The sequence below is a fragment of the Humulus lupulus genome, chromosome 5 (genome assembly GCF_963169125.1).
Source record: "Humulus lupulus chromosome 5, drHumLupu1.1, whole genome shotgun sequence".
NCBI classification, from domain to species: Eukaryota; Viridiplantae; Streptophyta; class Magnoliopsida; order Rosales; family Cannabaceae; genus Humulus; species Humulus lupulus.
In genome coordinates, this window is record NC_084797.1 from 22,019,642 (window position 1) to 22,046,278 (window position 26,637).

A 26,637-nucleotide genomic window follows, 5' to 3' on the forward strand; every position below is an offset into this window, starting at 1 on the left:
ACGCCTTCAAGACATGCTTAAGACAGGTAAGTTTCCAGCTGATTTGCTCTAAACCTCTGCCATTATACAATAATTTTTTCGACCAGTTAGTGTTAAGAAAAATATAAATTGCCTCAATGGAAATGGTAAGAAAATGTTACAACTCTATGCAAAATATTACAATAGACAAGGATTGATTAAATAAAGTGTTACAACTCTATAACTGAAAATACAAATAAATGGAGAAGGAGATGAAGATGATAGAAATAGAAAGTACAACTCTATTACAAAAAGATTTAAGTAAACTAGAAGTGCTTGAACAAAGGAAATAAAAGAATTACAACTCTTAAACAAAAGTACAAGTAAATAGAATAAGAAGAAAAGAAGAAATAGCAATAGAAGAAAATAAGACCAAGAAAATAAGAACAATAGCCAAACAATAAACTCTCACTCACACAACCAAAGTGAAGAGTGTTGGAGATCACCAACTTAAACAAGGTTTGAAACCTTTGTCCAAAAGCTTATTTCCCCCTAAATCAAGCACTAAGGGATCTCTCACAGATTATAGGAAATGCTTTATGGAATTATCAAGCCTCAAGGTGTTTCTAGCCAAGTGCTCTAATGGATACAAATGTTGTATCTTACAAGTGAGCTATAGGCTCCTATTTATAGAGTTTAGAGACACCCTTCGAATTTCAAATTCCAACAACCCCCATGGCTGTTACTAATGTTTAATTGGATTAATATGGAATTAAAATGAGATTTGGGAGTTATTTGGGTTTTTTGAGCCATTCAACAAAGATTGAAAAAACTGAAAATTTGGTCAGTTTTAGCCTGTGGCCGCGGCCAGAGACATTAGTGGCCGCGGCCACTGGTCTCTGACCCACAGGCCGCGGCCACTGACCAATTTCAGCACAAAAAATGTGCTGTTTTTCCAAATGGTTCCAAACCCTCCCAAATGATTTTGTAACTCTCAAAACACATTATTGGGGTTAAAATCATATCTCTAACAGCCATATCACATATGGCTTTATGAAATTCATCTCAATATTGTGTAACAACAATTTTACACAATAAAGGGTAATATTTGGAAGTTACAAATTTGTAACACCAAATATGTTACATTATTTGGATATATCTCATATATCTAAATATTGTAACTCTCTATTATATGTTACAATATGTGACACACTTTGTCATATTTATTTAATCTAAAACATTATATTATAATATAATATAATATTACATTATATTATAAAATAATATAACTGTTAGTTAAAACCGTTTCTCTAAATTGAGGATGAGAAATCCACATGTTATAAAATCGAAATGGCTTCACCCCAACCCTTAGAGCAGGAAGATTTTTTATCAGAATAAGAGAATGATCTGACACAATCTCCCATTGGGAACAAGCAGAGACTAAAGGGTATTCATCCAGCCAAGCTTCATTTACAAACACCCTATCCAACTTGGAAAAAATACGAGTCCCTCCTTCTTGATTATTAGACCAAGTGTAAAATGATCCCATAATCTTCATTTCCTCAACTAAACCAAGATCAAGCCACTGTCTAGCATCCTCCATTTCTTTCACTGTGATAGGTCTGCCTCCCAATCTGTCATTCGGAGCAAAAGCAGCATTAAAATCCCCAAGAATAATCCAAGCTTTAATAGGCCAATGCAAATGGGACAAATCATGCCATAAATTTCTCCTAGTCTCCAAACTGTTAGAACCATAAACAAATGTAAGACAAAAACTAGGTTTATTGTATAATCTCACTTGACAGTGTAAGAATTGGTCACTTTCCTGGATCACATCAATATGCACCAACTTAGCTTTCCAAATCACTAAAATTCTACCCTCCATTGATTCACTACTGTAATACTCCCAACCAAAAAAAGTAGAACTCATAACTTCTATTATTTTCGCTTCCTTGATTTTTGTTTCAAGAAGAGCCCCAATCCCAACTTTATTCAATCTACAAACATCAAGAACCATCTTCTGTTTATTCAGCTTATTCAGCCCTCTAACATTCCAACTCATTATGTTGCTGCAATCCATACTTGTCTAGTGTGGTTGGGAATGTAGATGATGGTTTCTGATGCTCCTGAAGGACACTAAACTGGTTTATGGTCTGCTTAACTAAATTCTGAACTCCCTGCCTCTTGACTCTAGTAGTTTTCGGAGAAATCCAATGAGCCTCTACCGGATTAGTATATGACTGAACAACAGCTAAGTGAGTAGATTTTACCTGATGAATTGAACCAGTAGCAATCGGACTTACAGGTTTCTCAGTCTCAGGATTCTCATCATTCGGGTGTACATGCTTCTTTGCCTTAGTTTGTCCTGCATTCTGACTGCCAGATTTTCCTTCCTTTTGCTTCAAATCTTTCTGCCTCCAAACAGCTTCAGAGACATACTTACATGAAGTTACTGAGTGTCCCAATTTCTTACAATTAGTACACTTTGTTGGCAACCATTCATAGTCTATAAGATGTTCCATAATTTGACCCTTCTCATTGAAATAACTAATGAATTTCAGAAGAGTATCAGCTATCTCCATCTCAACTAAGATACGAGCAAACTTTATCATTGATCAATTCTTGGTTATTTTGTCAATCATTATAGGCTTACCTATTGCAATCCTAGATCAGGTAATCGGATCCACACAGGCACTGATTTAATGGACTTCAATGATTCAATATCAGTAGTCCATGGGCGGAGAACAACTGGTTTCTTATCAAAATGCACCACACCTGACTCCAACACTAGATCCCTCATTGCTTCATCTCAGAATTTCACCATAGTAAACCCAACATTCATTCGGGCAACACTCACAATGCCAAGCTTACCCCAAATTCGTTTGATAAACCCTTCAAAAACTGCCAGAGGTGGATTATCCCCAATCACCACACATATCACAACTGATTTCCAGAATGAAGCTTCCACTTCAATCTCCTCCATATCCAATTTCGCAATTATCTAACCATCCTTCTGAAAAGGTTCCGAGTAATGAAGCTTTGTACAACCATGTGAGGGAAGCGATTCCCAAAATTTTGCCCAGGTTTCCTTGGATGAATCCTGGAAAGATTGCTCCTCGACCTCTGCAGCCCAATTCATTTTACCATGGTCCTTGACGAACTCGCAGTCCTTCTTCGAATCATCGCCCAAATCCCTAGCCTCATGCTCTTGTTCTTCTGTAATCCCCAAGCCTTCAATATCTTCTATCACAGGTCGTTGTTGGTCATTATCTTCTCCATTGGATGAAGGGAGCTCCGATGCAACGACTGGTTTTGCAAGCTTCAGCCCAGTTTTTCGCTTCCTCGCCATGGAAGAGAGAGAACCTGAGTATCACGCTTTAATTATTTTAATTTTTTTCCCTTTTTTTTAAATGGTAAAGAAATGACATTTTTACATTGTTGATTACCTAAATTGCCATTTTTTATAATTTATTTATTTATTTAGGACTGTATGACTTTAATATAGTGGTATATGTATATTAGTTTTGTTTAATTAGTTTTTATTTTAAAGTTATATTGATTTTTTTAAGTTTTTTTATAGATTGTTAGTATATTATTTTCCAATTAGTGTATATGTTTTTTGTGGTATAATATATAATTTTTTTGTGATATTTAGTTTTGTACGCCCTGATATTCAGTCCGGGTCTTTTATGCAGCTCGAGTACAGCTGGCCATCTAAGAATAATACTAAGGGATCCACAAATTGACATCTCCTCGACAGAGGCAGTGTGACCCCCCAGGTAATAACACGAGCTGGGGAATATGAAGCGTTAAAGTACGAGCTGGAGATGGATATAACTTACAGCCTCCTGGACATGGGCTGGCATTACGCTCAGGTCGGAGTCCTCTGATCACCTTCCATGCCCACGAGTTTATTAAGCTGGATACATTATATATAAACGTGCATGGTCAGACATCACATGTCCATTTATCCCTGAATTCTCGAACACGCAATATAAACGTGCGTAATCAGACATCACGTGTCTAATTTCGCCAGGCGGCCCATGATCATTTTTACCTAATGATTAGATCTTACCTTAAGATATATTGTAATATTCACCATTTGTAGATGACAGGTCACAAAAAGGGATGTATATTCACGTGACAACCCCAACACCTATCCTGTGATGGTTCTTCTATATATACCAAGACCTTGGATAGAAAAGGGGTTAGGTTTTCTCTGTGTAATGCAAATATTCTGTCAAAATATAGAGAGACATACAGTAATAATATCGACTCGTGGACTAGGGAGATTTTAACCTCCGAACCATGTAAAAAGGAACGGGTGTTCTTACTATATCATTCTAAGTATCTTTAAGAGTGATTATTCTTGTTACGATTTACCCTTAAGTACTAGTTTATTCCAGCAAATTTTCGTAATACACTATTGGCGAAAAACCATGTCGACAAGTTTCTATTTTATTATATACATAGTGGCAGTATATAATTTTGTATCATGGTACATACATTTTAATGGTAGTATATAGCTTTGTTAGCATAGTATTACATTTTTCAGTAATAATTTTGTAAGTTTTGATGGTATATTATTTTTCAACTCAGTATATATATTTTGTGGTATGGTATATCATTCAACAACTCATATAAAATGAAAAAAAATCAAAATAACTTTAAAATAAAAACTAATTAAACAAAACTAATATACATATACCATAATATTAAAATATTTAGAATAAAATAATAATGTGTTAAAGGACATATTTGGTAATATGTGATATTAAAGAGATGATTAGACTATTTTACTACAAAATTAAAAACATAGATATTTACTTACTTTCACACACCATTAAAGATCATTTTGCACCATGCCCCAAATAGTAATCTGTGTCATTATCTTCGTCATAGCTGTAAGATTTTTTGTGAATTTGTTATTTTCTTCGTTGGTTTTTGTGTAAGTTTGGCATATATTCTTTCTTTGATAAACGACTTGAAAATTTGTTTATGCTCTTTTCTACTATCAAAGAAAAAAAAAAGTAATCCTTAAAATTTATCTTTTGAAAAACATATATTTTTAAAGTATATTCTTTAGAAAAGAAAATTGTAAATAATTTCTAGGAATTGAAGAATCGGGAAATGAATTTTGGGGTTTTCTCATAAATATTTTTTTAGATCTCTCTATTTTTATTAAAAAATATTATCTTAAATTTTTAAAAATACGATTTTTAAAATTTTTTATTTATTACAAAAATACGGTGTAAAAAAATAATTAAAAAATAACAATTTAACAACAATACATCAACTCACTGCATATTAACACATTCAGAAACAATAATTGGACAACAAATAGAAGTCAATCCATTATATACTAACACATTTTAAAAAAAAATCAAAATATATCTGAAACTAACTAAAAATCAATTAAACATCAACACAACAACAGAAAAATTATACATAAACGTAAACAACTAAAAAATAACACATGGAAACAACTATACATAAACCTAAGCAACTAAAAAAACCAACACAAAAAATGAAAAACAGGCAAAACCGTAAAAATATAAAAATTTCCTTAAAATCGTAAAATTAAGAAAAAAAAACTTTACCAATACTTAAAAATATATATTTTACCAAAATTTAATATATTAGGTAGAGTTCCCTTGAATTTTTGTATCCGATCTGATAGAATGCCAAATATATGCATAAATATATATAGATATTCTGAAAGTTATTCTACAAAAGAAAAATTATATAAGGTAAGGTACTGATAAATTATGATCATGTTTTAAGCATGTAAATTAATTTTTATTATAATTTTTTTATGATAGTATTTATTATAGTCATTATATACCTTTTACAAAATTTTGAAAAAATTCAAATAATTTACGTTGTCGAAACATGACTCAAACAATTTGTTTTCTCAAGCATATATAGAAAAAAAAATATGCATGCAATAAATTATTTAATCCCTAATTTTATTACCATAAAATATTTGAATTTTTTTCAAAATTTTACAAGAGATCTAGATCCGACTACAATGAACATTGATATTAAAAAAATAACTAGTGAAATTTGATTTACATGCTAAAACAATAGGGAAATTTGACTTTTTATGCTTAATGGGGTGGTGTAATTCAAAATAATACTAAGCATTTTTATCATTACAAAATAATGCCAAAATTTTAGCTAGTACCAAAATGCCCCTGCCACAATTCCCCCCAATCCATTTTGATTCTCCTTTCTCTCTCTCAAACTCTCTCAGTTCCTTCCCTTCATCTCACCTCGACCGACTAACTAACCAAAACCCAACCCCGTCGTAGCCTCCGTCAAAACCCCGTTGTAGCCCCCGTCGAAATCGCGCTGCTGCCCCCGTCGAAGCCGCACTGCTGCCACCATCGAAGCCCTCTGTCCCTCTCGCCGTCTCACCTCTCGCCTCAAAGATTCTCCCTCTCGCCTCTCGCCGTCCGTCCGTGTCTGTTGTTCCCCCTCACAAGCTCATCCAAAACCCACGACCTCTAGGTTCGAGTTTCTCCATACCCAAAACAAAGGTAAGCTCTTATTTTTTATTACATTGAATTTGTGTTTGTAGTGTTATATTTTAGGATTGTTTGTGTGTTTGTGTTTGGTTTTGGGTTTGAATCTAGTTTGTTTTGGGTATGGATTAGTGTGGGTATGTTGAGAGTGAAGTCTGGGATTTTTGTGGGTCTGGTAAGGTTGCTCGATGGTGGTTCGATGGTGGTTTGATGCATGCTCGATAGGGGTTCGAAAGGTTAAGTCGTTAAGGGTTTCAAGTTTAGGTTCAATGCATGCTCGATTGGGTTCGATAGGTTAGGTCATTTGGGGTTCCAGGTTTATGATTATGTGGGTTTCATGTATGTTCGATGGGGGTTCGATGCATGCTCGATGGGGGTTCGATGCATGCTTGATGGGTTGGATATTTGTTGGGTTTGATGGTGGTCGATGTTGGTTCGATAGGGTAGGCCTTAGGGGTTCGATGGGGTGGCCCATTATGGGTTCCAGGTTTAAACCTAAGAAATTAGATGCATGCTCGATGGGGGTTCGATGCATGCTCGATGGATTGGGTTCTATGTTGGGTTCGATGGTGGTTCAATGCATGCTCGATGGATTGAGTTTTATGTTGGGTTCGATGGTGGTTCGATGCATGCACTAGGGTTGTTCGATGGGTAATCGATAGTGGTTCGATGGTTCATATGTTTATTGATGGGGTTTTCATGCGACTTTGTTTAACTGTATTATTTTTATTTTTTGCAGATGCCGAAGTTTCTTTTTCCCTTGACAGATCACTTTCCTGATCGAGTCTCATATGGGGTAATGGTTACTTTAAAACAATCAAGGACAAGTTTGAGGAGCTCGGGTTGATAGAAAGGGTGAAGGAATCCCCTTTCAAACAATTTTTCATTGCTGAGAAGTTAGACTTCTCTGCATCTCTCATACATCAATTAATGTTGTGCAAGATCCAGTGCATCAAAGAGGATGAGTTGCATTTTCATTTGGGATCTAGACCCTGTAGATTTGGTAGAGGCGAGTTTGCATTGGTTACGGGGTTGAACTTCAGTTCCGGGCCATCTAAGATTGATTTGAAGAAACACTTGATTAGTGATCGCTTAATCAAGGAGTACTTTAATGATGAAGAAACAGTGAAGATAATGCATTTGGATGCTACTTTAAAAAACTGCACTGTAGTTGAAGATGCCTACAAGTTGGGCCTATGTTTCTTTGTTGAGGGGGTTTTACTTGCACGAGAGGGCAAGTTAAATGTTTGATAGATTCACTGAAGATGGTGGAGGACACTGAGTACTTCTTTACTTACCCATTGGGGAAGGTGTCTTTTAACAAGCTTATAGATGCATGTAAAAAAGACATGCATCATCAGAAGAGGAACTATAAGAAGAAGAAAGAAGTTAAGGGGAAACAAAAAGAAGCAAAATACAGTTTGTATGGTTATGTCCCTACATTGCAGTATTGGGCATACGAAGCCATCCAGCAGTTTGCACGTGAGTATGGTATTAACCATGGAAACCAGTTTCCGAGGATGCTCAGTTGGTCGAGCAATAAAGAACGTCCTATTTCAAAGGCCGACCTTGCACCGATGTTCAAGAAGACGAGTGTAAGTTCTGCTATATTATGTCAAAATAAATTATTCTTTGGTGGTTTCAAACTAACTTGATGCTTTGTATTTGATGCAGTTGATTGTGTTGTCCATGTTGAAGCCCCAGCCTTCGGAGATAGATTATTATAGCGCTCTGACTGAGGGTGATGCTCCCTTGTATCCCGGGTTGGGCCAAGAAGAAGAGGTAGAAACTCCCACTGATTTTGAGAAGGTGGCGGAGATAGCTGCTGAGGTTGTGAAGGCAGCCAATATTTTTGTTGATGGCCCTGATGATGAGGATACCCTAGTCCCCATTGGCCCCACACCCTCGACCCTAGCCCCATCGGTACACCCCAGTCTTGATCAACCTAATTTACGGGAAGTGTTGGAGAGGTTGGAGCGAGTCGAGAGTCGTCAGGATACCATCCTAAAGAACTAGGTGGTCATCATGGATGCTGTCAATAAGATCTTGACATTCGTACAAGATCTTCCAAATGATTCTGATTCCGACTCACTTGACCTCCCAGATGATTTTGTCATTCATGACATAGGCACTCCTCCCCCGATAGTACTCACAGCAAATCCTGAGACCCCAGGTGTTGCTATTATAGAACCTAGGGATGTTGCTGGTGTAGAGTTTGAATTGGCCAAGAGGAAAAGACGCAGACCTAAGAAATTTGAAGACTACACCGACCCAACTAGGAAGAAAGCTCGTCTAGATGCGATTAATGACGTGCCATTAGTCCTCGACCCTTTGAAGAAGCCACTTGCTACATAGTATAGGATGATCGGCAAGTGGTTGCTTGGAGATATTCCGAACAAGACGAAGAGGGATGTCCAAACTAGTGTGTATGGTTCGAGTTGGTTTCTGACGATGAAGACACCACAGTTTTGGATCGATGATGGGGTAAGTAATTTTATTAATATATGTTATATGGTATAAACAGTGGGTTCGATAGGGTTCGATGTGGGTTCGATGGGGTTTCTATGGGTAGAGGCAGATGGTCTGGGTTCTAGTAACTTTAAATGGGGTTCGATGAGGTTCGATAGGGGTTTGATAGGCAGATGGTTTGGTTCATGGGATTCAATAGGGGTTCGATGGTGTTTCGATAGAGGTTCGATAGGCAGATGGTTTGGGTTCTAGTACCTTTAAATGGGGTTCGATGGATAGAGGCAGATGGTTTGGTTGTAGTAGCATTAAATTTGGTTCGATAGGGGTTCGATGGATAGAGGGAGATGGTTTGGTTCTAGTAGCTTTAAATGTGGTTCGATGGGGTTCGATAGGCAGATTGTTTGGGTTCATGGGGTTCGATATGGGTTTGATGGGGTTTCGATAGGGGTTCGATGGATAGAGGCAGATGGTTTGGTTGTAGTAGCATTAAATTTGGTTTGATAGGGGTTCGATGGATAGAGGTTGATTCATTGATTTCCTATTATTTTTGCAGCATATTGATGCGGCCAAGCATATGCTACGTAGGCGTCGACAGTTCTATCCCGGGGTGTATCAGCAAGATGCTGTTGTGATGAATATTATGTTCTCACAAGTGGTACCGGCCCGTTATGATGCATATGAGAATGCCAAGGAAGTGGATAAGAAAAGGTTTTTGTGAGATTCAGATGTGATATCAATGATTACGGGAATTGACAATCAATTTCTGGCATCGTGGAAGAGAGTAGACACTGTGTATTGGTGCCAGAACTACCTTCAAGCGCATTGGTTTGCAGTTGAAGCCTCCATTTCTACTTGGACTCTGAATGTTTATGATTCAGCGTGATCGAGATAAGTGATAAACAACTGCAATCCTTTATGAAGTCATGGTCTACTTTGTTCCCATCGTTGTTATTGCAGTCACAACTTTTCAACGACGACCCTCGGTTGACGATTCCACCTGGAGCTAAAAGATGCAAAGAGTTCAACGTGCACCGCATGCCAGTTGATTCAGTACCCCAAACCAAAGTCAGGTAATCAAAATTCTAGTTTTTATTCAAGTTTTTTAACTTAAATTCTATGTTGATTTTGTTACTAATGCAGTTTATGTTTTGTTCATAGTGGAGATTGTCGTGTGTACGCCATCAAGCACATCGAGCACTTATTAGGTAGGCTACCACTTCACACGATCTGCGATGACAACATGGAGTTTTTCAGAAACAAATGGATAGTTGACTTATGGTATCAGAATGTTAGACATTGAACATTCTCTTCTTGTTATATTTCTTTGCTTAAAATTTAGGTTATTAAGAAAAAAATTTGTATCAAGCATCTTTTTATTAACGACCAAAATTCATTAACGAAAATAAAAAAACAAAACAAAAAATAACCTTCAACTTCAAGTTTAAATAAAATACAACAAAAAATAAACTCAAAGTCGAGCTTTGCATGAGGACTTGTTGTGGCCTCGACCACCACATCTACTGCACTTACTCATTGTAACTGGTTTTTCCCCGCCGGATGGCCAACGATTTGTCCTTGGTCTTCCTAGCTTTGGCTTTTTTGGACGGCCAACTTGTTGTTTCTCTATGGGTACACCAACTACCATATTCTTAATGTCATCTAGAAGTATCCAATCATCCTCGTTCCCAGTTGGGTAAATAGTTTCTTTGTACGAATTCCTCCATGACTCAATGGTGCAAAATGGTGAACACAAAGAGTAAAGGTTCACTCCACGCTCTATAGCTGCTGCAGCTGCATGGGGACAAGGTGTGCCTATGAGCTGGAATACCCCACATGAGCATGATTTCGTCATCAAATTCACCTCAGCATCGCTGTCTGCACCAGTTACATGAAACTCGAATTGACCAAGGGCATAGACATTCATGAACCTTCCTTTGTCAGCATTGTTCGATACACCTGCCTCCATCAGGGTGGATAATTTGGTGGTAGACTTCTCTGTCACACTACGTCGTTCAGAAAACCAAGACTGTACTGTGAACTGAATGAATTCCAAAAAAATTGTAACTGGAAAGGTTCTTGCATCCTTGGTCTTGTTGTTGAAGCTTTCAGCGTAGTTGCTTGCATTATATTGTATCGTTTTCCAGGAAAGAAAGGACGAGACCACTTATCGAAACCAATTCCCTCCAAATAGGCAGCTATGGGAGGATCCATTCGCTCAATATTTTCAAAATGCTTTAGAAATTCGGTCTTCTTCCATGCATAGGCTGCTGCCCACATCTCACCGTGACAGTGATCAGTCTTGAACTTAGCTTTCACATTCATACTAATGTGATGGTAGCATGCGCTGTGGTAGGCATCAGGAAAGACAGCCTCTAGAGCATGAATAATAGTAGCATGCCTATCTGACACGAAAGCCAAGTCATCAACGTCCCCAATGGCTTCCTTCAACTTCGTCATGAAATATTTCTACGAGTTGTGGTTCTCACTATCCACCAACCAGAACGCAATTGGATATAAATGACTATTCGCATCTAAAGCAACGACACATAGCATATGGCCACCGTACTTATTCTTCAAGAACGTGCCATCCACACATATCACAGGACGATAAAATATGAATCCCCTCCTACAAACTCCAAGGGCAAAGAAGCAATATAGGAAACGACCATCTTCAGTGACAAAATCAGTAATTGTACCTGGATTCTTTTGCTGCAACATGTGCAAGTAGGATGACAACTCGCAATACGAATCCTCATATATCCCCCTAACATACGTAAGTGCCTTCTCTCTACATCTCCATGCCTTTTTATAACTTATATCAATACCAAAAATTTTCTTCATATCCTCCTTTATGTTGTTTGCCATGTAACTGGTCCCATCAACTGCGTATTTATTCTTTATGAGGTGTCCAACGACCCACGGTGCAGCTTGACGATGACCTTTTTGTCGCACTTCTAGTGAGCATGTGTGTACGCTCTTGTATACCGTGATCTCAAACATGGGAGACATTGGTAGTTTTTTCCCTCTCAGTCTCCAACAACAGTCAGGATCTTTGCATGTGATATAACGCACGTCAGTACCAGACTTTTTCACCATATACTCAAAGTTATTCTTCATTGCAAATAGAGCAGCTTTGGCTTTTAAATCAATCTTGCCCTCAAAAGTCTTCCCAACATATATTTCTCCCATTGGTGCACCAGATGATGAGGAATGGGTTTTAGCAGATGCCTCAATATCTTCTTTTGTAAACATTGGGGCACTCCATCTGGTTTGATCTTCTCTTGATACAATTGTCTCCCTCTACCCAGTGTTATCTTCTATCCTAGCTGGTTGATTACTGCTTCGAGCAGGTGCTCGGCGTCCTTGAGTTGGGAGGTGTGCCTGTGCAAGAGGCAGTCCTGACTCTTCTTCTACTTGTTGGGCTTGGGAAATGTCTAACTCCTCATTTGAAACATCTGCACTATAATACGAGTCATCCTTGGAACCATCATCATTATCTTCAAAGAAATTACCAACTGGATCATCATTCACATAGGGATCGTACTCATATGCCTCAATCACACCTGTGGGATCTCCTTGTGGTATATCAAGCTGAATAGTAGCCATCGGATCATTAACTGGAACAAAAGTGCCCACCTCGCTAAGATGCTTGTAACTGCTACCTGCAGGAGATGGATCGACACTGGTCGTGTATTTTTTGTTCACACTAGGAGAAGGATCTGATATGACATTCTTCTTAACTGGAGTCACGCATAAGACTGTCCGTTCTTTCAAGCTTATTCCTAAGAATACACGAACTTGACGATCATTCCTCAATTGAACCGGTGCAAATGGTTGGTCGCTGCATACATATGGCACCTCGAGTTTCAATTCATACACCTCTCTATCCACCTGAAATGTCTCGTGCAGAATGTCAAGTAGTTGTAAGTGACATCATTCTCTACTGGTATCACTTCACCTTCAGCATCCTTAAAATACCATTTCCTACTATCTGTTTCCCAAACACCGGTGTAAGAAACAAATACGTAAACAGTAGAACCTGAAATAAAAAAACACATATACAATTAGCTGAAAAATCGATGGTAGGAAATGTTATTTTAACGATGCTGAAAAACATGACCATCGAGCCTGCATCGAGCCTCCATCGAGCATGCACGAAATAGTGAGAATGCATATTACCATCGAGCTTGCATCGAGTAGGTATCGAGTAACCATTGAGCACAACATGCAATGTAAAAAATGATGTATCATCGAGCCTGCATCGAGCATGCTTGAAATAGTGAGAATGCACATTACCATCGAGTACCCATCGAGTAGGTATCGAGTAACCATCGAGCACAACATTTAACCATAAAAATTGATGTTCCATCGAGCATGCATGAAATAGTGATAATGCACATTACCATCGAGCACCCATCGAGTAGGTATCGAGTAACCACCGAGCACAACATGCAACCGTAAAAATTGATGTGCCATCGAGCCTGCATCGAGCAACCATCGAGCACAACCCAAACCCAGAAAATTCCCAGAAAACGCAGATCGACAAAAAACCAGAAAAAACCAAAAAAATATGCAAATATTGCTCAGATCTATTCGAAATGCCCAAAAAGTTTAAAGGAAACATCACTAATCCAAGTATTTAAGAAAAAATTGCTTACCCATAAAATTTTTCTCCAAAATTTCTCAACCCTTACTTTGGTCTTGATCTCTACAAATGGCTTTCGTAGGGTTCCTTTGTAGGGGTTGCTCGACTTCCTTCTACCGTGGTACTCTTAGTGGTGGTGTGAGGTGAGGTGAGTGAAAGAGAGTGAGGAAGAAACAAGAAGAAGGAAGAGAGGAGGGAAAATAGGAGATAGTTGTGATAGGGGTATTTTGGGTATGCTAAAATGAATTGGTATTATTTGTAATGATAAAAATGCCTAGTATTTTTTCGAATTACAACCTCTTATTAAGCATAAAAAGTCAAATTTCTCAAACAATACCGTGTCTTATTATACGGTGTTTTTTTTTTAAATTGCCTTATATATTTTTTTGAAAAAGGACACGTGAAATCAAATAATTAAAAAAAATAGTAGTTTTAATGGTCAATGTTTTGAGTTAATTGATTATTTGTTGGGGGTGAAGTTTAATGTTGAGAAAATGTAGGATGATTAAAGTAAATTAAAACACGTGACATTAACTGAGAAGACGTGAGCCATGAGGACATTGAGCCTATGAACATGACCTCTTTAGCTATTGATCAGATTGTCTTTCTTTTTTCTTTCATCGAAACAGACCTTACGGATATGATTGATTGATTACCATGTACGCTCATTCGTGAGAACTTTAATGTTCATCATATGTATATACATATACACAGTAGTAATATATGTATATATATATATTATACACAGAGAGAGATTCTCTGGTTTGTGCAACCTCCAAATGAACGTGTCTCTTTCGTATATACTATATAATAACAATTTATGCAAGGTGAAGTATCCAACTTTGTTTGGAATTCTTTTCTTTTATTTAATTAATTTATTTATACTCATTGATCCGGATGTACTTTGCTCAGAATTTAATTATTGTCCATGCGAATCTTGATTTATATTATTAAACTACTTTGTTTGTTTTCAATCTTAATACTGTATAATATGTGTATATATAAGTAGGAGAGTTCACTTCACTTTAACTATGGGCATTTAGTGTTCTCAACTCGTAAATAATCTTTTGTGCGATTTTTTTTATGACAGTATATATTGTAGTTGTTTAGAGCATCTGCAAATTTTTAGAAAATTCCAAATAGTTTTGTAACGACCAAAAATCACTAATAAGACTTAAGGGCCTTGATTAGTGTGCTGGGATGTCATAATTGATTTATGTGTGAGTTTATTAACTTAATGCATGATTATATGATAAGCATGCTAGTAAGATTATATGAATATAAATGTGATTATATGATTTAATTGTGAGAACCACATTATTATGTGTTATGTGGGTAAATCTGCAGCAAGCGACTTGAGACGATTCTAGGGAGCTAGTTAGCGGGAAAGTCACAACGGGGCTTAATACTTGACTTTGGGTAAGTCAAGGAGTATTTTAAGTATTGGATTGTTATTTAGGTTGTCGGGTGATGGAAATAACTAATTGGAGATATATTTTAGGTTAGGAAGTCTAGGTGGGAATACTGGGGAATTTTACCATTTTGCCATCGGGGATGTTTCTGGTACCCCGAGCCTCAGGATTAACTTAATTACCTAAGGATAGACTAAATAGAAACTCAGAACTCAGTGGAAACCAAGGAACCGACCTTCCCTCTATCTCCCTTTCTCTCTCTAAGAACACTAGTGGAAACTTGGGAAAAACTCAGCTGGAATTCAGTGGATTGAGCTGGAGTTTTAGAGGATTAAACTAGTGTTCAGCTTAGGAGTTCAATAAGAGTTAAGGTAAGTTATAAGCTTTGTGCATGGCGATTAATTATGTGTTTTTTGGCTGGTTTTTTAGGTGTTTATGGATTTTGATATTGAATGGTTGGATTGAAGCTGAACTTGGGAGTTAGCTCAGAAACCTTTTAGAAAGCTGGTTCATCAAAGAAGGTAAGCTTGAATTTATGGTTTAATGGCTGAACTTTAGTGTTCCATGACTGGTTTTGATGTTTTAAGCTTTTTAAGTTTTAGAGATTGAAGTGAGATTTTGGTGAGTCTCTAGGTTAAGTTTTTGCTGGGTTGTGTTGCTGGAATTGTGTTGGAAGCTTTGTGATAATTGAGTTGTGGAATTGGGATAGTTTTGGATAGGTTTGAGTGAGGTTTGAGAGTAAAAAATGGAGGTTTTTTCTGGGTTCGAAGGGGTCGGGCCGCGACCCTCTGAAGCTGATGGATGCTGGAGATGGAGGGCGGGTCGCGGCATGGTCTGAGTAGGGCCACGGCCCGTGGCTGATTCTGAGCCTAGATGGGCTCTGTTTGGGGGCTATGCCGTGGCATGGGTGGCTTGAGCCACGGCCCTTAAGGGATTTTGGGACTTTAAGCATGAGAATTTTACCTAGGGTGCTCAGGATTGAATCTACTACCGTGTTTGGTGGAATTCAATGTTTCGGAGACTAGAACTTTATCTAGATGCCCTTTTACGATTATTGATGGTATCCCTTATCTTGGTTGTGACTAGGTACTAAGTTAGGGTTCGGGAATTGAATCGTGCTCAAGAGGCATCGCTCATAGTCAGTACACTTGGGAACTAAAAGTAAGAAAACTACACCCGGTTGTGGATTTATAATGGGACTAAGGGTTCCCTATTTTGTATGCTTTGAAAGGATGGTATTATGCCATGTAAACAGTAAACCAACGGCCTAAGAGTGCCGAAGTTTACACTAGCGCACAGGGCGCGACTCGGCCACTGGTAGTTGAGGACAGCTTATTATGCATTGAGCTCGGTTTAAGCGGGCCAGAGTCAGTGGGGTAAACAGAGGGTGCGACCTAAGGCGTCGACCCTGATTATTATGTGATTTGTTTGTTATTATTGATTGGTGGATTGCTATGCTGTATAGCTGAGTGATGATTAGCTGATTCTTTGGTTGAATCTTCATGCTTTGTGATTACTGTGGTATGTTAAGTGAATGAACATGCTTAAAGGGTTAGCCAAATGTTATTATTGCTTGTTATATAATATGATATGTTTTCTTGTTGGGCCTTGGCTCACGAGTGCTTCGTGGTGCACGTAAAGGCAAGGGCAAGCTTGATCAGCCCTGATTCAGAGAGCTCTGAGAGCAGAATGTACATGATCAGCTGCTCGGCCGCCACGATTGAGAGGGAGGAACAGGAGAATCGGAAACGTCTGTTTTGCCCTTAGAGTGGCTAATGATTGTTTAAACTTTGCAAACTGACTTTTGAACACTGTTCCTTTTTGAGATCCCATGTGTAAAAATGTTTAGTTATATGAAATGTACCCTTTTGAGACCAAAACCTTTTAACTCTAGTTCATTAGTGGTTTCTGTATCACGTTTTTCACTAAATGACTTGATTAGCAAGTCCTGCACCTTTATAAGTACACAGTGTAGCGATTTTGGCTATCTAGGGCGTTACAAGTTTATAGTACTGAAAACTAGGTTCAAATATGTTGTTGCACGCGTGACTAATTTTTTTTATGCGCGTGGAAAGTAACAAGTTTGAACCTAGTTTGTAGGATGCTCTAAACAACTACAATATACACGGTCATAAAATAAAATTGTGCCGAAATCTGTTCGCGGGTCGAAAATACTGAAAGTTCACCGATAGGCTTAAAGTAAAACCCTATAACAGAATTGTCCAGTAGAAGTATAAGAGAAAGAGATGGTTTATTTCACTTCACTCTCTCCCATGTCATGAGCAGCGGTTGAGAATTAAAACTTCAGTAATATTAGATTATTGTGCTCAACATAGAATAAGTGTAAGGATATTGAACCATTAATAAGAATATATGTTATGCTATCAAGAGCCAATTGCATTCGATCCACTCATCATCCAAAGACTGAGCCAACCAAAGAGTGAGCCAAATCGCATGAGATCCGCATAGTATAAAAAAGTGCTCTATAAATAAAATAAGTAAGCTAAAATAGAGCTAAAAAGAAGGCTAATGGGGTGATTCAAGATTGTGCAACTCCGTTAATTATCAATAAGCCTCACGGTTCTTCTTAGAACGGCCTGCCTGCTTTGACAGCTGAGTATTCGTCGAACTACACTGTGGCTAAAGGTGATGGAGGAGACCACATGGACTATGTTTTGTGCTGAATCTGATTGCATAGGAGAGTCTTGTGGTTCATCATTCGAGTTTCTAAGTCATCCTTCGTCATGTACCAGCCACGCTTTGATTATCTTCTTCAATGTCGTTCTCTTGTTTATGCTCTTGATCACCATGGTTAAAAAGTCTTCCTCACCAAGAATTGATGGAGTCCCTTCTCGGTTTCAAGCCTTGTCAACTCTGCAGATAGTGTCAGCTGTCGTAAATGGTTGTCTCGGGTTGTCGTTTTTGTTCTTTGGTGTCTGGATATTTGAAGAGAAGCTGAGGCAAACCCATACTGCTCTGCCTTTGAATCTATGGTTTCAGGCAATATTTCAAAGCTTTACTTTGTTGCTTATTGGCATAACAGTAAGTATCAAGGTGAAGCAGCTGCCTAGAACACTAGTTCGACTGTTGACCATTCTTGCAACCTTGTTTGCTGGTTTTGCTTGTGTTCTGTCTTTGTTCGCGGCTGTTTTGAATAGACAAATGACGATTAAGATAGCTTTGGATGTTTTATCTCTACCGGGAGCTGTTCTTTTACTCTTGTGTGCTTATAAGAGCTGTAAATATGAGGAGAGTGATAATGATGTCATCGTTCAAAAAGGTCTTTATAGACATTTAAATGGTGAGGCTAAGGGCAAATATGATGGTGAAGATCATGACTCAGTTACCCCATTTGCCAGAGCAGGATGCTTCAGCAAGTTCTCGTTTTGGTGGCTAAACTCGTTGATGAAGAAGGGTAGGAAGGAAACTCTCAAGGAAGAAGATGTTCCAAAGCTGAGGGAAGCTGATAGAGCAGAAAATTGTTATCTACTGTTCTTGGAGCAATTAGAGAAACAGCAAAGGAAGGATGGTTTTTCTTCTCAACCATCATTATTAAAGATAATCATTTGTTGCCACTGGAGAGAGATTTTGATATCTGGGTTATTTGCCTTACTAAAAATATTGACTCTCTCTGCTGGTCCTTTACTTCTTAATGCATTCATTTTGGTTGCTGAAGGACATGAGAGTTTTAAGCACGAAGGTTATGTGTTGGCCATAACCCTTTTCTTTGCTAAGAATATTGAATCCGTTTCGCAAAGACAATGGTACTTTAGAAGCAGACTTATTGGTTTGAAAGTGAGGTCTTTGCTTACAGCAGCCATTTACAAGAAGCAGCTGCAATTATCTAGCTCTGCTAAGTTGGTTCATTCTGGTGGAGAGATTATGAATTACGTTACTGTTGATGCCTATAGGATTGGAGAATTCCCATTTTGGTTCCATCAGACTTGGACAACTAGTCTCCAACTCTGTCTCGCCTTAGTAATTCTTTTCGGAGCAGTTGGATTGGCCACAATAGCAGCCTTGGTGGCTATCCTTCTGACTGTGGCTTGCAATGCTCCAGTGGCTAAGTTACAACACCAATTTCAGACAAAACTTATGACGGCTCAAGATGAAAGGCTGAAAGTTCTCTCTGAGGCTCTTGTGAACATGAAGGTGTTGAAACTTTATGCTTGGGAAAATCACTTCAAGAATGTTGTTGAAAGTTTGAGAAAGGTGGAGTTGAAATGGCTATCTGCTGTGCAGTTGAGAAGTGCATATAATACATTTCTTTTTTGGTCATCTCCTGTTTTGGTCTCTGCTGCAACATTTGGAGCATGCTATTTTCTCAAAGTTCCCTTGCACGCCAACAATGTGTTCACTTTTGTAGCAACTCTGCGCCTTGTTCAGGACCCCATTAGAGTCATACCTGATGTTATTGATGTGGTGATTCAAGCAAAGGTTGCATTTGCTCGGATTGTAATATTCCTCGAGGCGCCAGAGCTGCAGACTGCGAGAGTCAGGCAAAAGTACAACACAGGCAGTGTGAAAACAGCCATTGTGATTAAATCAGCTGATTTTTCATGGGAAGAGAATTTATCAAAGCCAACTCTGAGAAACATAGATTTAGAGGTTAGTCATGGTGAAAAGGTGGCTATATGTGGAGAGGTTGGGTCTGGGAAATCTACTCTTTTGGCAGCTATTCTTGGTGAAGTTACAAACACTAGAGGCGATGTAAGTTGTATGTCTTCAGCATTGAAACATATGCTTTTCGTTCTGATATATTTATATCCCATCTAGATTAATTACTTTACACTACATCTCACTCATATTATCATCACCACTTTAATTGTTGGATTTACAGATTCAAGTTTATGGGAAGATTGCCTATGTTTCTCAAACAGCATGGATCCAAACAGGCACAATACAAGACAATATTTTATTTGGCTCTCTTATGGACAATCAAGGATACCATGAAACACTTGAGAGATGTTCCCTAATCAAGGACCTGGAATTACTTCCTTATGGTGATCTGACTGAAATCGGGGAGAGGGGAGTAAATCTGAGTGGTGGCCAGAAACAAAGAATCCAACTTGCTCGCGCTCTTTATCAGAATGCTGATATATATCTCTTGGATGATCCATTCAGTGCCGTTGATGCACATACTGCTTCAAGCTTGTTTAATGTAATCATATGTACTTTCCATCAATCGCAGCCTCTTTATTATTTCTTTTTTTATTTTGCTTAAAGGCGAATGAATCTTTCTTTGTTTGCAGGAATATGTCATGGAAGCTCTTTCAGACAAGATAGTCCTTCTTGTGACTCACCAAGTTGATTTCCTTCCTGGATTTGATTCTGTACTGGTTAGTCTAATTCTAGCGCCAATAACATTACTGATAGTCATGTATGTTAGAAATTCATATAACATCACAATAATATATTGCATATAAATTTAGAACACTATGATTAATTGAATGATATAGAATACATACCCGAGTCTTCCTTCCTCCCTAGATCTCTATTTCTGAAGCACATTATCAGATTATACAATTGTGTGATGAGACAATACGTATTTATAGAGTTAAGGAGGGGACCTACCTACAAAATCTTAGTTAGATTGAGCCTCCTCATCAAATGCTTGAGCTAACTAGAAAGCCCACACTTCTGCTTCAACTAGAGGATCTTCTAACATTAACTCTTGCAGTTTTCTAATAAAAATGTCTCTTTTCTTGACTAATTTTCTAACATGAAAAGTTTGGTCTGATTTAGTAATGCTAAAACACTACTTGCAAGCAAAATGATACTCATCCACATAAAGAACAAGAAAAATATAACAACTCCCACTGAACTCCAAACAAACTCACAACTTTATTATACTTCAAAAACCACAGAAATGATACTCATTTGAGACTCTAAATTGACCTTTTCTATTTAAAAAAAAAAATTATCTTTTCTACTTTCCTTGAAAACTTCAACCCAAGTCACATAGACTTACATACTCAATTTCCGTATGGGGTCTCCTAAGATAGGTAATTCAATGACTAGATAACATCATCTCTTGAAAAAAGACAAATGGACAAAAGTTTATTAGATGACTCCACCTTTTTAAGAGATTGTTATAAACTCCTTCAATGACCTCAAATAAAAGATGCAATCGAGGCTTTCTACTAGTCCATAATGCAACAATAAGAGTGTAGGATATAGATTGACTAAGAGCATTGTTGAAGATATAAGAAGAATAAGACCCACTAATATTGGTAGAATAATCTATAACAAGCATTTGCTACAAGTGACAGTCATGTGTCTAGTTTGAGTTAACTTTCCTAGAGAACAATCAATCACAAGTTTCCAAATCAGAAGTGTTAAGAGGAGGAAGAATATCAGCATTTATAAATTTTTCTACTCTTTCTCTCAAGACATGACTTAACAATGTATAGTAATTGACATTAAATTCAGGACATCTGTATTGTTTTTTTTTTCTTTGACAGTTAATGTCTGATGGACAAATTTTACAATCAGCTCCTTACAATGAGTTATTGTCAACAAGCAAGGATTTTCAAGACCTTGTAAATGCACACAAAGAGACTGCTGGTTCTGAAAGGCTGGCACAAGTGACACCTTCTGAGAAGCTTTTAACATCTGTGAAGGAGATAAAAAAAAGATTCACAGAGAAGCAATACAAAACATCTAATGGAGATCAGTTGATTAAGCTTGAAGAAAGAGAAACAGGTGACACAGGATTCAAGCCTTACAAGAAATATCTGAATCAAAACAAAGGATACGTCTATTTCTCCCTCGGCTTTGTTGCGCACCTTGTATTCGTGATTAGTCAGATCTTGCAGAACTCCTGGATGGCTGCTAATGTTGATAATCCAAGAATCAGCACATTGAAGTTAATTGTAGTGTACTTGATCATTGGAATTTCCTCAACAATTGTTTTGCTTTTAAGATCACTTACTATAGTTTTTTTGGGGATTGAGTCATCGAAATCTCTTTTTTCGCAACTGCTAAATTCCCTTTTTCGATCACCAATGTCCTTTTACGACTCCACACCTTTGGGAAGGATACTTAGTCGGGTATGCATCTGAAACAGTAGATAAGTTTGCATATCTAGAACTTTTTTCATGAGACTAATACTTCTATGATCTTTTGCTTCTATATAGGTTTCAGCTGACTTGAGTATAGTCGATTTGGATGTCCCATTTAGCTTACTCTTTGCTGTTGGGACCACCATGATTGCAATTGCTAATGTTGGAGTACTGGCTGTTATCACATGGCAAGTCTTGTTTGTCTTATTACCAACAGTTTATCTGACTTATCGATTACAGGTAATAACCATTTAAACAGTCTTTTTGTCGATAAAAACTCATCTTTCAGATATGAATAATCGCATCTTTTTTTAATCCAACTTCTGAAATAGAGCATTCAACATGTTATGCTGATTTTAACAAGACATTTACTCTTATTGAACAGAGCTATTACTTTTCCACTGCTAAAGAACTAATGCGCATCAACGGTACAACCAAGTCCTTGGTAGCAAACCATATTACTGAGTCTGTGGCAGGAGCCATAACAATTAGAGCCTTTGAAGAGGAAGAACGGTTCTTTTCAAAGAACTTAGAACTCATTGACATAAATGCTAGCCCTTTTTTCCACAGTTTTGCAGCAAATGAATGGTTAATTCAACAGTTGGAAACACTCAGTGCTACAGTTCTTGCTTTTGCAGCATTATGCATGGTCCTTCTTCCCCCTGATACTTTTAGCTCAGGTTAGTAGTACTCATCAACTTTTCTTTTTCCACCCCCTTTTACTATCATTTGGTATTTGAAAAGTTACAAACAAGTGCTCTTGTGTTACTGCAGGGTTTATTGGGATGGCACTCTCTTATGGCCTCTCACTGAACAATTCTCTTGTATTTTCTATTCAAAACCAATGCACTACCGCAAATTACATCATTTCAGTGGAAAGGCTAAACCAGTACATGTACATACCTAGTGAAGCACCTGAAGTGATTGAACAAAATCGGCCCCCAGCCAATTGGCCCCATGTTGGTAAAGTAGAGATACATGATTTGCAGGTAACAAAACATTTCTTTCATTTAATATCAAAAGTGTTCTCTTTCATACCTTGTGGAACTTATATTAGTATGCTGATAATAATAATACTGATGTCAAAAAACAGATCAGATATAGAGCCAACTCCCCACTTGTTCTTCGTGGCATCAGTTGCACATTTGAAGGAGGGCACAAGATTGGTATAGTTGGTAGAACCGGCAGTGGAAAAACCACTTTAATTGGTGCATTATTTCGCCTAGTAGAGCCTACCAGAGGGAATATTATAGTTGATGGTATTGGCATCTCAACAATTGGACTTCATGATTTGAGGTCACGCTTTGGTGTAATACCTCAAGATCCTACTCTATTTAATGGGACTGTCAGATACAATTTGGACCCCTTATCTCAACATTCTGACGGCGAAATATGGGAGGTAATTAAAGTTTGTGGGTTTTGTCTTTAAGAAGTTTTCTTGGCTATATTTTTAGGTGTTAATAATACTATGTTTGTTTTTGAATTTCAAGGTTCTTGGAAAGTGTCAGCTTAGAGAAACTGTTCAAGAGAAAGAAGATGGTTTGGACTCTTTAGGTAATGACAATGTATTCTTAGCAATAAAAGATGATATGTTGTTGCTGTGATTACCAGTAATGAGTGTTGTTGTTGGTATGTTGTTCAGTTATGGATGATGGCTCAAATTGGAGTATGGGACAAAGACAACTGTTCTGTTTGGGGAGAGCATTGCTGAGGAGAAGTAGGGTATTGGTGCTTGATGAAGCAACTGCTTCAATAGACAATGCAACTGATATGATTCTACAGAAAACAATCAGAACTGAGTTTGTAGATTGTACTGTGATCACAGTTGCTCATAGGATACCAACTGTGATGGATTGCACCATGGTTCTTGCCATGAGTGATGGTAACTTTTCATTGCTTTCTTCATTGATATTAAATTAATAAGAAAAGAAAGAGAACCCTTTATCTGATGAAAGTAAATCATTCATTTTCAGGGCAAATAGTGGAGTATGATGAGTCAATGAAGTTGATGAAGAAAGAAGGGTCACTTTTTGGAAAGCTGGTGAAGGAGTATTGGTCCCATATGCAGTCTGCTGAGTCACATTGATAATAACATCAACTTCTTCTGTAGTATGATCTTTATAATGAGACTACACGTCTGAGGCCTTGAAACTGCATGATCTTTTTTGAATGATTGGATGGAAGAGCTTGTGACATGACTAGTGGGACTAGGAGCTTCTTCACAGATCACTAAATCTCTTAATGATATTAGGGTACTGTGGGAAATTAATCCAATTGTTCAGGATATCTCACTTTTGATTACTGGAGTCCTTGGTTGTCATTTTTCTTTTGTGTCCAGAAAGTTTAATTTCCACTCATAATTTAGCAAAATGGGCTCTGGCAGCTCATATTTCAGGGGAAATAGACTGCAGTTCAATCCCTGATTGTTTGAAAATCTACGTAATTTAAGTAATGACAAAGTGGTTTATTTAAGTCATGAATCTACGTAGACTAGTGGGACTGGGGATTCTAGTGGGGAGGAGAATCTTTGGTTGATTGTTTTAAGGAATAAATCCTTTGTATTTTAATGAGAGTTAATTAATGATCCGTAAATAATTTAATATTTAATTATAATTTTTTTGAGAAGGAATTATAATTATTATTTAGTATAAATGAAATTCTACAATCAACTCAATTTTAACAAATTAAGAACACAATCAAATATCACCCACTGGCATGAGGAGAATGTTAAAGAATAAGAATATGATTGTTTGAAAATTATAGAACTCTTATTTTGTTGTGAATGAGAATCTTGAAATAGATTCATTTAAAATACTAAGAGCACTCCGAGTAGATGATTTTCTAATTTATTTAAAATACTTCATCAAAATACTACTTTATCTATTTTACCTCTAGCTTTTACATTACACCATACATTAGTTTCTCTATATCATTTAAATATTTTTTTTATTCATTTAATTTTTTTTCTTTCATTATCAATGGTATCTTTATATTTTTTAATATTTATGATATTTATAGCTATATAATATCAAAATATAATTATACTTTATTTTAGATTATTCCAAAATAAATAAAATACAAATTAATACAAAATTTAAAAATAATTCTCAATATAATAATTATAACAAAATATAAAATAATAATATGTATATAAGTTTTAAAAAAATTACTAAAACCATATAATATTATTCCTAATATCAAACATATATATAGAAAAGTTAGAAAAAAAATAATAAAATATTTATAAAGGAGTGAATAGTTGTTTCTACATATAAATAATGAATAGTGTATTAAGTTAAAAAAAATTAGAGTAGCTCATTTGATGGAGAATCATTTTATCACATTTGAGCTATAATTTTAAAATATAACTATTTTAAAAGAGCCATTGTGAGTGCTCTAAGAACAAAATCACAATATTTGATTGAAAATTGGAATTTTGTTCATTATTGTAACAAATTAATTTATAAATTTAAATAAAAAATAATCCAATAATTATTATTAAAATAGAAAAATTCAAATTACCGCACTTGAAAGGGCTGACCCTGAATCATTTGCGGCCCTAGGGAAAATAAAATCCATGGGTACAATTTTAATAGGTAGATTTTAATGTTTTTGTGTATTATTTAATATTTTATACTATATCCCAACTTAACTTTCATCACAATTTTGGGTACTAGACTTTAGGGGACCCAAGGCACTACCTAGCCTAGTACGCCTTAGGCTAGGGTTAGCCAACCTTGAATGGGCACTAAGAGTTGGTGGATGATGTTCAAGATTTTACTAATTTATTTGAAAATAATTTCTTGTTTCCAAAATTAAAAATAAAATATTTTATATTGACAATGTGTTGAATATTTTTGTATAGCATATACTATTGAAAATTCTTTCACACATATATATTATATATAGGTACAAGTAATGTGCAATTCAAGTTCCTTAGTATTATTTAGAAAATTTATTAATTATTTTTATTATGTTTTTATAATTACCATATAATTTTTTAACAAATAAGTAATATTATATATAAAAGAATGACATAATAGTCATTTATGTGGTTGTGTTGAATACTCTAATAGCCATGCTATTTTTTGGTGTTCTCATGTTCGTAAGATTTGGAGATTGTTGCATTTTGACCTTCTTAAAAATGTGCTATTTGAAGTCCCTTTTCATCATGTACTTCTCAAACCCTCGAGCAGCTCTCACAATATGAGTTTGAGTTATTTATTTTTTCAACCTGGTGTATTTGGGGGGAAATGACTTATGGACAACCTCCTCAAACATTATACTTAGTTGTTTCACGGATCAAGGCATTATTTCATGAGTATTCTCAGGTTTGGTTCTATTTTATTTTTATTATTATTATTTAAGATTGATTATTGTCTTCTGCTTAATCTGTGTTCCATGTATGAGGTATATTAGTCCTCATAGGGTAGTTCTTACATTAGTATTTTCATGTCTTATTTTCTGGTGATAAATATTTAGGCTTGGATTGCAAAAGTTACATCGACTTCATCTCAATGTACTTCCACTAGTAGTTGGGTGTGTCCACCTATGGGCCAACA

The 26,637-nt window shown here is 36.7% G+C and overlaps 1 protein-coding gene across 1 annotated transcript; it reads left to right on the plus strand.

Annotated features, from left to right (window-relative positions):
* Positions 1-17,565: 17,565 nt before the first annotated feature.
* Positions 17,566-24,688, plus strand: LOC133834612 (ABC transporter C family member 10-like). The gene is made up of 11 exons (XM_062264280.1): positions 17,566-19,721; positions 19,852-20,172; positions 20,264-20,350; positions 21,476-22,063; positions 22,151-22,315; positions 22,461-22,755; positions 22,850-23,064; positions 23,169-23,474; positions 23,566-23,629; positions 23,718-23,957; positions 24,049-24,688. Exons 1-11 carry the CDS (start codon positions 17,661-17,663, stop codon positions 24,159-24,161), a joined length of 4,455 nt encoding a protein of 1,484 aa, XP_062120264.1. The 5' UTR covers positions 17,566-17,660; the 3' UTR covers positions 24,162-24,688.
* The last annotated feature ends 1,949 nt before the right edge of the window (positions 24,689-26,637 follow it).